The sequence below is a fragment of the Parasteatoda tepidariorum genome, chromosome 6 (assembly GCF_043381705.1).
Source record: "Parasteatoda tepidariorum isolate YZ-2023 chromosome 6, CAS_Ptep_4.0, whole genome shotgun sequence".
NCBI classification, from domain to species: domain Eukaryota; kingdom Metazoa; phylum Arthropoda; class Arachnida; order Araneae; family Theridiidae; genus Parasteatoda; species Parasteatoda tepidariorum.
In genome coordinates, this window is record NC_092209.1 from 87,274,373 (window position 1) to 87,289,217 (window position 14,845).

The 14,845-nt window shown below is 27.5% G+C and overlaps 1 protein-coding gene across 1 annotated transcript; it reads right to left on the minus strand.

Moving 5' to 3' along the window:
* Positions 1 to 2,026: 2,026 nt before the first annotated feature.
* Positions 2,027 to 14,046, minus strand: LOC107455019 (protein LTO1 homolog). Its single transcript, XM_016072417.3, has 5 exons — positions 13,899 to 14,046; positions 11,219 to 11,324; positions 10,047 to 10,117; positions 7,945 to 8,059; positions 2,027 to 2,287 (listed from the first exon to the last, which is right to left on the minus strand). The coding sequence occupies exons 1-5, from the start codon at positions 13,955 to 13,957 to the stop codon at positions 2,195 to 2,197; spliced, it is 444 nt and encodes a 147-aa protein (XP_015927903.1). The 5' UTR covers positions 13,958 to 14,046; the 3' UTR covers positions 2,027 to 2,194.
* Between the last annotated feature and the right edge of the window lie 799 nt (positions 14,047 to 14,845).

A 14,845-nucleotide genomic window follows, 5' to 3' on the forward strand; every position in this document is an offset into this window, starting at 1 on the left:
TAGAATTTGAAATTGATAAAATAAATAAAACAAAAATTCTGAAATCACAGAAGTTGAAAAGACAGTTCACTCTAGAAATGTTTTTTCTTTCATTTTTTGAAAGAACACCATAATTTTTAAAGAAGATGATAAAAACATTTTATATTTTAGTAAAATATGACTGTGAGTGGGGCTTTTGTTACAAATTCAGATATTTGGAACATAATGAAATTTTTGGGGGGTTAAATTCCATTTTAAAAATTAGAATTTTCCGTGACCTAAATCCATGACTTTCTAATGATTATTTTAAAAAAATAGTTAAAAATCATGACAAATTTTGTTCAATACCAAAATTCATGGCTTTCCATGATTTCACATGACTTTCCAGGCGCACAGATACCCTTTAATTAGTTTTATAAAATACTTTTCTAGGGTTTTGAAATATATAATGATAGGCATAGATAAATCATAATACATAAAGGTAAAAGAATGAAGGAAAAAAAAACATTTCAAAACCATATAGTAAATGTCTGTAGTATTTTATAACTTATCTTATAATAAGCACAACACATGGAGTTTCCTAAAGACAGGTACTCTAAGAATATTAATTCTGTTAGATGAGTACCTTCAAAACAAGTAACGCCCTTTTTTTTAATCATGCAGTTAACTGAGCTGCAGTTCACCATCATGATAGAAGAGGTATCACCTTAAAAGTATGAAACTGTTATTTCTCAAAATAATTGATGAGGCCAGTTAAATATCAGCACAATCAATACTTTAACCAATTATTCCATAGAATAACAATCAATCTAGTTTTGAAGTAAATAAAATTGTTACAATTTACACTTTAACTAGTTATTTAAAAGAATAGTAAATGATCTATCATTAAAGTATAAAACATGATAGATCAATGTTTGTTTTTTCATAATGCGAGGCTCCAATTTATCTTTTGTGATATGCGATACTTTTCCTTAAGTTTTCTTATTATAGTAGAAACAAATTAGTTCATGAAATATTATTCTGTGAGTTTCTTTATGCAAACTAGGGTAGCTAAAAATCTTGATTTAATAAAAAATCAGATTTTTTTAAAAATTTAAATTAGATTTTTCTAATTTTTTTTACATTTATTTATTACAACATAAATATTATTGTATTTATAAATAATAAGATACTACATTATATTTATTTCTTGAAAATTTATTTTATTATTCGAAGCTCTCAAAAAATATATCGCTAATTCTTTATACAATTCAAAAATAATATTCCTAACTAAAATGCTTAATATTTCTGAGTAAAATGTTTAAAATAATAATAAATTGATTAATAAATATGGATAAAATTTAAAATTTATTAGAAGTTTTGAATTTTTTCCCTCTTCCTTGAATCAGTAATATGAGAGTATTATTTATTATTAAAACTGAGACAGTTTTGAAGCGTCTATTATAGGGGTGCACAACTTATTTAAGTGAAGGGCCACTAGCACAGCACATAGATTAACGAAGGGCCGCAAGCATATTTAATCAATAAGCAGCAAATATGATAATTTTTATGTAAACATTAGTGCTCTAAGCACTAAATATTTTTTTATCGGTACACTTAATAACATATTTACAGAAAATTAAATACTTTTATTTATTTGAATTTATTTAAAACTAAAAAAACAGATATTTTTTTTAAAAAACTTTTTCCATTTTTCACAATAATTAATCAAATATTTATATACATAAATATTGGGAGGGGGGATATAAATTCTAACCAAAAAAAAACTTACAGAATGAAAGCACAAGAAACAAATGCATTTTAAAAAGTAATATAAATTTAAATTAAATATTTTAATAAAAGAAAATTTATAATGTTTAAACAAAAACCAAATGAAAAGAAATTTTTCATTGCGTTCAGAAGTTCCTGCGGGCTGCACATCAACAGCCGGCAGGCCGCATATGCAGGCCATAGGTTGTGCACCCCTAGTCTATTATATAAGTGCTTAATATATGAGCATTGGGAAATAATGTATTCAGGGCTAAAATTTTATATTTGTAGCAANATTTATGCACTACCAAGTTCATGAAATTGAATTGTTCAACTTTTTGCAGAAACATTTTCTAATTGCTAACAGAACATTTTCACGTACTCATCATCCATTGATTGCTTTGATTGACTTTTTTTGGCACAAAACAAAAACACCCTTTTGTCCAATACAGATAGAGAGGAAAAGTCAAAAAGAGAGTTCATCAGGACGAGGCTGTGTTTGAGTAGATGGCTTCATTTCAGTTACATATTCTGTCTCTACATTCAGCAGAGATATCACCTACAAATAGTTTCACAAGATTTTCAATTAACAAATTTCTCCAAATAATAAATAATTTCAACACAAAGTTAACATTTTCACAAATGAAAGAAATATTGCTATTTTTCATAAAACTAATTAAAAGACAAGAGTATTTAAGTTTTTAATTACAGGGTATTTGCTACATTTCAGATTTTCAAATCCATGACTAATTCCAAAAATTTTTCATGACTTAACGTACTTATTATCTTCTCTGACAAAAAGCACAACAATAAATTTTAAAAAAGCATTATAATAACATTAATTGAAATGATAGGTATAACCAAAACTGATATACACTGCATCTTCATATTTATAGATTTTAAATTTAAAAAACAGAGTAATGAAAGAGTTAAAGCAATAAAATAGTTAAAAAAAATACAAAAGCATATAATTTTTTCTTTTTTTCTGCAGAATTTTATTCTAAAGATTCTTTTAATGTTTATCAGAAAGGAAAGAAATACTCTGGATTTTTCTGTTCTTATTTCGGATTTTAAAAAAATTGCCAGTGACTGGCTTGTATCAGCTAGAATTTGAAATTGATAAAATAAATAAACAATAACAAAAATTCTGAAATCACAGAAGTTGAAAAGACAGTTCGCTCTAGAAATGCTTTTTCGTTCATTTTTTGAAAGAACACCATCATTTTTAAAGAACATGATAAAAACATTTTATATTTTAATGATATGATATGACTGTGAGTGGGGCTTTTGCTACAAATTCAGATATTTGGAAAGCAATGAAATTTGGGGATGGGGGGTGAATTTCATTTTAAAAATTAGATTTTTCGGCGACCTAAATCCATGACTTTCAGTGATTTTTTTTTAAATAGTTAAAATCATGACAAATTTTGTTCAATACCGAAATTCATGACTTTCCATGATTTCTCATGACTTTACAGGTGCGCAGATACCCTGTAATTAGTTTTATAAAATACTTTTCTAGGGTTTTGATATATATAATGACAGACCTAGATAAATCATAATACATAAAGATAAAAAGAATGGAAAAAAAACCTCAAAACCATATTGTAAATGTCTGTAGTATCTTATAATAAGCTCAACATATGGAGTTTCCTAAGGACAGGTACTCTAAGAATATTAATTCTGTTACATGAGTACTTTCAAAACAAGTAACACTTTTTTTTTAATCATGCAGTTAACTGAGGTGCAGTTTATCATTATGATAGAAGTGGTATTATCTTAAATGTATGAAACTGTTATTTAGCAAAATAATTGATTAGGCCAGTTAAATATCAGCACAATCAATACTTTAACCAATTATTTCGCAGAATAACAATCAATCTAGTTTCAAAGTAAATAAAATTGTTATAATTTACACTTTAACTAGTTATTTAAAAGAATAATAAATGATCTATCATTAAAGTATAACACATGATAGATAACAGTTTGTTTTTTCATAATGCCAATTATCTTTTTGTCAATTATCTCTCCAATTTATCTTTTGTGATACTTTTTCCTTAAGTTTTCTTATTATAGTAGAAATGAATTAGTTCATGAAATATTGTTCTGTGAGTTTTTTTATGCAAACTAGGGTAGCTACAAATTTTGATTTAATAAAAAATAAGATTTTTTTTTACATTTATTTATTACAACATAAACATTATTGTATTTATAAATAATAAGATACTACATTATATTTATTTTTTGAAAATTTATTTTATTATTCAAAGCTCTGATATCACTAATTCTTAATACAATTCAAAAATAATATTCCTAACTAAAATGCTTAATATTTCTGAGTAAAATGTTCAAAATAATCATACAATTGACTAATGAATATTGATAATATTTAAAATTTATTATAAGTTTCCAATTTTTTCCCTCTTTCTTGAATCAGAAATATGAGAGTATTATTTATTATTAAAATTGAGACAGTTTTGAAACGTCTATTATAGGGGTGCACAACTTTTTTGAGTGAAGGGCCACTAGCACAGAACGTAGATTAACGAAAGGCCGCAAACATATTTAATCATGTTAGCGGCAAATATGATAATTTTTATGAAATCATTAGTGCTCTAAGCACTAAATATTTTTATCGGTAAACTTAATAACATATTTGCAGAAAATTAAATACTTTAAATTTATTTAAAACTAAAAAAACTGATACATTTTTTTTAAAAATCTTTTTCCATTTTTCACAATAATTAATCGAATATGTATATACATAAATATTGTATATACATGAATATTGGGAGGGGGGATATAAATTCTAACCAAAAAGAAACTTACAAAATGAAAGTGCAGAAGAAAAAAAAAGGATTTTATAAAGTAATATAAATTTAAATGAAATATTTTAATAAAAGAAAATTTGTAATGTTTAAACAAATACCAAATGAAAAGAAATTTTTCATTGCGTTCAGAAGTTCCCGCGGGCCGCACATCAACAGTCAGTGAGCCGCATGTGGCTTGCAGGCCATAGGTTGTGCACCCCTAGTCTATTATATAAGTGTTTAATATATGAGCATTGGGAAATAATGTATTCAGGGGTAAAATTTTATATTTGTAGCAATTTTTTCAGTGATGCTGAGATTCAAAATTTCATTATGGCTAAAATATTTGAATTTTTCTCTCTCTTAAAAGCAATATTCCATAATTGAAATTTCTAAATGCCCCTTAAAGAGTCACAAAAAACTACGTATTAAAAACTGAGTGCACTGAAAAGGATATTACCCCTATTAAGAACTTACCCACTAATACTGATGTCTCAAATAATCTGATAGAAAACTCAGAAAATGATAGAAATTTTTAAAATTTAAATATCAAGATGAAGTAGAAAAGAAACCTGACATATTGATGCTTGAGCTAGACATTAGCGTTCAATTCACCAACCTGGCTCAAACATTTTCAAAACCAAACCATGAAACACAACTAGGATAACTAATGGAAATTTAAAAATTTTCAAAAGTTCATTCAAGTTCAGCCTTAAAGCTGCACCTAAATAATTGCTTCAATCGTAATTATTTCGAAAAAGTTATTGAAATTTCTCAAGAACAATATTCTGTCCCACCAATTGGCTCCAGTGATTTTTAAAGTTTTCAGATCAACCTAAAGACTCATATTTTATTAAAAAGGTAGAGTTGGGTTAAAAAATAAATTTAAGCTATATGCATATAATTGAAGGACTTTCCATCTTGAAGGTTTGCCCCCATCAAATTAAAACTTTTTTAAATTTAAACCATACACAAAATTGTCAGTTAATAGTAAAATAAAAACATTAAAAATGAAAAATACCCAATTTTGACTAATAAAACTATCATTTTAAATGTAGACACAGGTAGTACTTTAAATATAATTCCCACTAAAATCTTTAAAAAATTTAATGTTTAAAAGAAAATAAACTTTGTAAAGGTAAAACAAAAGGTAATTTGCAATTTAACAAAACCTTAAATCTGAAAACTAGAAACACAGTTAAATCAGTTCAGTTTCATATCTTAAATACTGATTTACCTTAAGCAATATTAGGTTTAAAAGCTTGAATTGGGTTTTAATTGGTGATTGATTGCGAGAAACAGGAAGTAAGGCAAAAGCGGTAGAACTTGATGACTTTTTCTGCTTATAAAAGAAAAAGACCCGTCATTACACATTTCTCCTGAAATCCATTTTAAGGATAGTAATGATAAAGAAAATAAAATGATAAAGAAAAATAAGAGAATTTAAAAATAAAGAAAAGGATTCATTTTGGAAGAAAAGAACATTTTGGTCATAAATGCAATGAGAAAAAAAAAGATTGTAAAAAAAAAACATTGAGAAAGATAAAATAGAAAATGGACTTAAAAATAAAAGTTTAAATAACAAAACTGAAAATAGTCTTGAATTTTCTTCACTTTTTTTGCTTATATATATAAAAAAAAAGACCTGCCATTACACATTTCTCCTGAAATCCATTTTAAGGATAGTAATGATAAAGAAAAGAAAATGATAAATAAAGATAAAGAATTTAAAAACAAAGAAAAGAAGGAATGTTAAAGAAAAGAAAATTTTGGTCACAAATGCAATGAGAAAAAAAAAGATAGTAAAAAAAAAACATTGAGAGAAATATAAAATAGAAAATGGACTTAAAAATAAAAGTTTAAATAACAAAACTGAAAATAATCTTGAATTTTCAAGTCTTCACGGGTCATAATATGATAATGGAGTGCTACATTGCGAAAGTCATGTCGATGCAATATGGCAATTTTAATATGATAAAAAAAACTCTAAACTTCAGGAATTTTTTAAAGATTTTTGTAGAAGATGAATATGCTGTGGGAACAATTAGAATTGAACCTCAAAGAGTAATATTTATATCAAATTTACCAATTTCTCTAAAAGCTTATAAATAACAGGATGATATCAAAATAAACAAATTGAAGAATTGTTTAAGTATAACAAAATTAAAGATAGCTCTTCTCTCTATTTGGCTCCAATAACTTAAGCCTTTAAAAAGATAAAAATGAAGAGAAAAAAAAGGTTGATTATGTAAAGACTTCATAAAATTAAATGTAGAACCATTACCCAGATAGCACAGTCACCACATTGCAACAAAAATGTGACAGTCACAGAGACTCATTTCTGAAGTCTTATGTGACTTCTGTGATATTGATGGGTGGTTTTTTAAAAGTTATTACTTCCGTGCCTAAGGAGGTTATATATTCAGGATGCGTAGCCAAATCTTTCAACAAAAAATAAGCACTTTTTAAGGAGTCTAAAAATATTTTTAAGCACTATATACAATAACAAAATTCAAAATAATTTCCAGACTTTACATGATCAAAACTAGTTTCTGATAAAGAACTCTTTTCTTGATTATATTAGTCATTATAAAATCATCAGTAGATTTTAAATTCCATATCAGAGGGGGTGGAAAATGAAGTTTGAAATTGAGAATAACTTGCAAAATGCAGGAGAGTTGCACATGATAGTGCAATAATTTATGACTGGTAAATTTTGATACATATTTTCCCATATATTCAAAAATAATTTTGCTATTGTAAAATCTTGGGATTAAAATAATATCCAAATTTGACCATGGTTAAATTTCAACTGGAATTTAATAAAAACATGCATTTAACAGTAGCAGTAAAAGTTTTTTTCATTATGAGAACATTTTTGATTAGGTCAACAAAAAAAAAAGTTTCACAGAGAAAAAAATGATTTATAAAAAATAAAGGTATGTCAGAATAAATTAACAACAGTGTTGAAGATAATGTTCGAATGTTTAGAATAATGTTCAGATTTTGACTTCCTGTAAAGTTTATAGAGGGCTGGTAGTTTCATTTTTAAAAACTCAGCGAAAAAAAAAAGCTTGCTTTGATATGGCGTAAGCGACCAGTTAGGCTTACTACGTTGCACTATCTGACCTTTTTGCAAAAGACAGCTTGCAGAAAAGCTCGTTTCCATAGATTGCAATGAAAACGGGGTTTGCATGAGAACTTACTTTTTTAAAAGTACTTTGTGAAATTACTGTTTTTCCTGAGCAGACCCTTTGTATGGAGTATATACACTGATGCGAGTTTAAATTAAATATGCCAAGATTGCTTATCAGACTACAGAGTTAATACCACAATAATAATACGTGAATACACATCATATTTGTTTAAAAGTTTAAAATATTATGTACCATAAAAAAATATATACCTGCTTGAATTTAGCTCTGATTTTTATGAGTTTATTTACTGATTCATCATCTTGAATATTTGTGTGAGGGAAATTCTCTGTCATTTCTTGTAATGATTTCAGTGCATTTATTTTTCTGAAATAAAAAAAAAATATGCCAATTAGAGATCTTTTATCAGAATCAGGTTCTGGATGACATAGTAGAGAATTGTATAGTCTTTGATTGAAATTGGAATTGATAGATAAGGACAACAATGGTGGTATATACAACTAACATACCTAGCAAGATCAAGCGTCTTATCAAGAATTTTATCAATGATAACCGGTTTTAAAAGTTGAAGAAATTCTTAGAAAAAGTTACCGATTGACCCCCACCATAAGGTTAACACTTTTTACTCAACATGACAGTTTTGCTGGACCTCTTTTTTAAAATTAGTACCTTTCTGGACTCCCACTATACCCTTTGCAGGGATCACGCCATTATGGATGGCCACATTTCTCACTGCAGAGCTCTTCCTTGGAATGGCTCTGCAATTATGCGTGATTTTTTAAATATGCATCTCAAGTAATTACTTTTTTGAACGCTAGATTTGCACCAAAAACATCGTTAATCAACTATTTTTTTTACAGTTATTGCAAAGAATTTTCCCCATGAGAAAATCCTGATGTTTTTACATATAATTTTTTATGTAATGCAAAATTTAAATTGAGACTTTGATTATTCACTTTTTATTGTGACATTACCACAGTTCTTTGAACTTACTGGCAGTTGAATTTCTACAAAGTTCAAAAAGGTTTTTAAAGTTCTGGTATTTTTTTATTTGACACGTGAAATTCAAACTGCGCATTTAAATAATAAATTTTTGACACCCTCAATTTACGTCGCTAGTATTAGAGATCTATAAGGTGTTTTGATTGTTTTTAAAGCAGATATAGCGTTTGAGTTTTATGCGATTTTTAAAGAGCCTGATATATTTTTTACAAGATGGAAAATTTGAATTGCACATTTGAGTATTTACTTCTTGACGAAAGATTCTATCACATTTTTTAATAGATTTTTTGCCAGTTATTGCTATTGGTTTCCGTATAGTTTTTATAATCAGATATTTTTAATAGAATATTATTTATTACAAACAAATTTTGAAAAGCACACGAGGAACCCCTTTTGAAGAGTCTGATTCTTGTGATTTTGTTGTAAATTAAATTGATTTTTTTCATAAATCTTTTTTTAGCAGTTACTGCCACAAATTTGATGACTTTTATTTATGTGATGATGACTAGCAAAATGTAAATAAGGAAATAATTAGTGATTTTTTTGCCCTTCAAAATATGAACATATCACCCATAAATTGAAAATTAATTCTTTTATAATTATTACATTTACAATAAGAAAAATATTATATACAGATTTAAATTAGTAACATATATATTTATTACTATTAAAAATGTTTTACAGAAAGACATGAGTGCTATGGAATATTGTCACAAGGTATATATCAAAATATCCGTAATTTTTGAAAATATCAGCACTCTTGTCCCTGATTAGCCCATGGATGTACTTTCATGCAATTAAAAAACGTAAAGGCTTCAAGAAAGTGTTCGAGAAAAGTGGCTTGATAATTGTTTTCTTACCCTTGCTAATACTATAAACGCTAGAATAAAACTTCAGAAAGCTCATAAAAAATAGATTTTTGAAAAACATTGTATTGCAATGAGAAGATTATCATACAAATATGTATAAAAATTTCAATCTTGAATTTTTGCCTGTGATGTTAATATTGTAAAGCAGTGTTATGAAAATTCATTGAATTGCTTAAGATATGTCAGGTGTTACTTTGATTATAAATAATTGCCTCCTCCATAAATTATTTCTCCGCAGAACAAATCAAAGAACGACATAATCTCACTTTAAAAGATGTTAATAACATCTCTCATCTAAAAATGTTACTCAATTTCAGAGGGAGGCCTTAGCATAGGAGTAAACCTATTGCCAACTGGTTATGTGGATAGCACCTCTATTTCCTACTTAATGAGCTAAAATTAATTTTATAAATCAACTTAAAAGAAATTGAGAGTACTAAAATCATAATTAAATATGATATCACACAAAATCAATTAAATACCTTAGCTTTGCAGTTTCTTCTCCTTCTAAGACAATCATCCAAGCAATTGCAAATCCTTTATAAAACCCTATCTGTAATTAATAAGTGAAAAATTTTGTCATATTAAACTTTATTAGAACAATTTATAGTTGAAGAACAAGTTCTCATTAAACACTTTAATAAAAAGAAAATATGAAATGACACAAATTGCATAATGCATAGAGTCCCTCACATGAATACTGTATGCATTCTTTTTATCCAAGTCTACTTATATATGCAATCTAAAACTTGATCGCATTTTCTTACGTTTATGATTTTTACGGTTTTTATTATTTTGAAAATTATCCATCTAAGTTTTTCTAAATATTTGCATAATAAATATTTATTAATAAATAATATAAAAAATATTTATCAATAAAAAATATTTCATTCTCGGTAGATGGACTTCCATTATAACACATTAAAATTGAAAGGATAAATAGGAGAGATAGAAGTTCGGAAAAGATTAAATACTGGGCAATTCCATAAAAGTGTCAACTTTTAAGGGAAAATCTTTTTTTATTAATTGCATATTTGGATTTTAAAAATATGTTCAAGAATAGCCAATGTTTACATTTTCCTGTTTTATTTTTGATAATTTTAAGTTTTTTGAATCTAGCAGCATTCTAAAGTAACCACATGGCTGACAAGTGAATTGTTCACATTTGTGATGAAATTGTTTTTTCAAGAACCCTTATAAAATAATGCACGTAGTACAACATTTAAAACTTAGTCTTTAAGTGATTTTAAGATTAATATATAAAACAAAAGTAACTTTATTTATGTCATTCCGTCACATGTTAAATAGCAACTGCATTTCAAAATGAAAATGTGTTTATTTTGGAATATAAAACAGATTTGGTATAAGAATCAATGAAAGATTATAAAATTTTATGCATGTGATCATTAACTTCCAATAATTAGTGTGACGGAATGACAAAATTTCCGCAATTGAATGATCGAAGATGGTTTTCTTCTTTATTTTTGAGTACCTTTTAAGAACACATACTTTTATTTTTTAGAATGACACTACAAGTACTCTACGTATGATTTTTAAACATGTGCAGTTACATCAAAAGTAGTGCTTTCATTTCCATCTTCTGGGTGAAAAATATATATTATATATATATACAATTCTATATATTAATACTTACTTCAGAGGCTATTTGTGCTCCTCGCTGAAGGCCCAGAGCATAACCTTCTTTGTAGCCTGTCTCTTCTCCTAAACTAAAACCTCGAGTAAAACCAATTTTTTGATATCTAAAACACATGCAATTTCCCATTAAAAACAATGCACATAATTCAGATTCAATATAACTACCCTAGTTGTGTCACATAAAACAAAAACAAATTAAAATTAGAGTATTTTTTTATTATTCCATTTCAAGGGCTATAAAAAAATCATCTATTATGAAGCCAATGATGCTTAGCTAATTGTGGAATCGGAACTATCTATTGAGGCAATAGTTACTAATATATAAGTACGTCGATGATAGGTCGAAATAGTATCACTTTTATTGAGAAAAAAACAAACTATTTCTGATTAAACTAATGCAATAGAAGGAGATGTGGAATTCTGATTGCTTGTTGCTCACAACTATTAAATACCTAAGCACTTTTTGTGCACACAAAATGTGCAATTCCTAATGAATCAACCAAGTAAACTTGCTGTTTTTAAACATTCCAGCACACTTAATAAAATCATAAAGTTGTATACAATTAAACCAATTTAACTTTCGAATATTAGGCCATTTAAAAATAATTATAGGGGATATATCTGTACTGTGATCTGTCGTGCCAACTACACTAGACAAGGTGCAAAGTAAATTTTAAATTTGCAAATTTTTTTAAAAGAAACATGTAGATAATTGACCTGGGATGGCTAAGAGTTAATACCGGTCAAGTTAATTCCTTCCTGTGATTTTTCTTTTTAATTTCCAGCAGGCCACTACCCAGAAGTTGCTAAGACTTGGTGATTATTCTGCCACAGATCACGACATGGAAATATCCCCCACGATACAGAAATCTCTCCTCATTATTAACAAACACAATACATAAATTCAAATTTAAAATAATTTAAGCTACACCAGGTATCACGCAAAACTCTTCAAAACAATTATATTAGATCGTCCCTGATATTATATCATTTCAGGGATCATAAAAAATTGCCAAATTATTGAAACCTGCGATGCCTAGTTAATAGTGGAAATAAGCACAACTAGTATTGGGACAATGGAAATATACTATTATAGGTACTTCAGTGAGAGGTTTTTTACGACCCAACAAAATGAAATAGTACCATTTTTTATCGATAAATTTATCCTTATCTGCAGGGCCGGATTAACCTATAGGCACACTAGGCACGTGCCTACGAAAAACTTGGGAGAAAAAAAATTTGTTGACAAAAATAATTTAGCATCAAAAACAACAAGTGTATTTTGCACAAAATTATGAAGATACAAATAAAAATATAATATTTTTCGGTAATAAATTATTTTGCAGAATCTTATGATCTAATATATTACTTTTTTGCGATTTTTGGATTCAACGAAATCTTGTATTATGCTGTCGAATTCCAAACTACGCAAAATGTCGTATTCAATAGACATAAGTGCGAGCGATGCCAAACGATCTTGATTCATTGTTGAACGCAAATAATTTTTTATCAATTTTAATCTGGAGAAAGATCTTTCTCCTTCTGCATTTGATCCAAGAATCGACAAATATATTCTTAATGCAATGTGAACGTTAGGAAAAGTATTCACAAGTTTATCTTTAATTTGAGCCTTCAACATTTCTTGTGCAGACTTATGTTCATACAAATTTGAAAATAGTAAAAATTCATCTACAAAGTTTTCCTCTATTTCGGATGAGTAAATTTTCACCAAATTTTGCGCTTTTAGTTTAATCTCAGATTCTGACAAATTTTTGTGAGCAAGAAAACCGAAATTATCTACAAATCACTGTAAGCTTTACGCCTTTTAGTCATTTCTGAAATTAATACGTCTAAAATGGCGTAAATATTTCTTGTAATTAATCTCACTATGAATTTCACTGTTTTCTTTGCTGGTTTGTTGTTGTATTGTTGACGTGAAGTGTTTACATAGTTATCGATCAAACTAAGCACAATGGTATTATCGATATCAACTGCAATATTGGCAGTATGTCGGTATTGCAGATAAAGTTCGATAAACAAATTTGTAAATTAAAATCTATATTAATAAAAATGTTAAAAAATTTTAGCATATATTTTGAAAAGAGGGAAGGAGTGGGGGAAGGAGGGGAGGGCCCAAAAACGGCTATGCCTAAGGCCTACGAAAGGTATAATCCGGCTCTGCTTATCTGTTAAAAAGAGACAGTATGGGGTTCTGATTGCTTGTTTACTGCTACTATTAAGTATCCAAACACTTCTGTGTACACAAAATGAGCAATACCTAATGAATAAAATACGTTGAGAGGTTTTCAAACTTTTCAACTCATTTGGTAAAATAACAAATTTGTATAGAATTAAACCAGTTTTTTCCTTGGTTTGTCAGGCAATAATTCAGACATTAATTGCACTTAAAAATCCTTTCTAATTAGATTTACATACTGGTATCATTAGTCAAAATTTTTTTATACGTATGTACATGATTTATTAATTAATTTATAGGTACATAAATTTTTGGGAGATCCTTTATTTATAATGAATGATATATATATATACTAACGGTAATAAAAACAAAATATATGGAAATATATTTAAGCTTAAATTGTATTTCAACCAACCCTGTAAGGAATTCAAAGAGAAATATAATATTAATTTTTAAAAAGTGTAAAACATGGTTGTTTTACCGATTTTCTGCTAGAGTAATATCATCAAAAACTTCATTAATATCTCGTTCCCGTTCCATTTCTCATATCACCTCTGACCTTTCCAAAACAGTCTTCTCCCTACTTTCGTTTCTGATCGCTCGGACTCGATCTTTTTTAATATCAGCTTAACATTAAAGGAAATGAATATTGACTTTTTTTGATGGCAACATGAAAAAGGGGCCACTAGCAAGCTGCAAGCTAAGTTTTGTCGTTGTTGTAATAAAGTAAAGATTGTGTTACGAAATCAACACGAAATGCTCTAGAAAGAAGAGTAACTGATGGCATTTAATCCTTCTTTTATTTTATATTGTATTTTTTAATATTGTATTTTTTAATATTATATTTTCCAATTGCATAGGTATGTTTCAAGAATATATCTTTATATTAATTAGTGTAAAAATTATACTTACTGTATTTTTTTTTTCCTTTTATAAAATGCTCTGCCACTCTAAGACATCCAATCCTCTGGTTCTAGAAGATGACGCTAAACAGGCTTTAAAATATAAATGTAATGTTAAAAAGACTTTTAAATTCAAAAAATCATACAGAATGAAATTCCATTATTTGAAAATAAGCTATCATTTGAAGCCAAGTGTAGTTTGTCGTAATAATTTCAGAACTGAAATAATACATCATTGAATATAAGTAGCTCATGACTTTTAGATATTTTAAATAGAGCTATCTATTTGTGGTTGAGGTTAAACTCTTCACTTTTTCGTGAAACGAGCATGTATAAATGCTAGGTCACAGCCTTGTTCCAAAATAAATATGTGTCATAATTTCTTGTTATTGTTGACTTCAATTGACACTACAACAAATTCATCAGGTGCTCTTTATTACTTATTTAAGTAGTTTCTTATGCGTAATAAACACATAATTGACACTTGCAAAAGATCCCTATTATGAATTTGTCAGCCAGGTATATT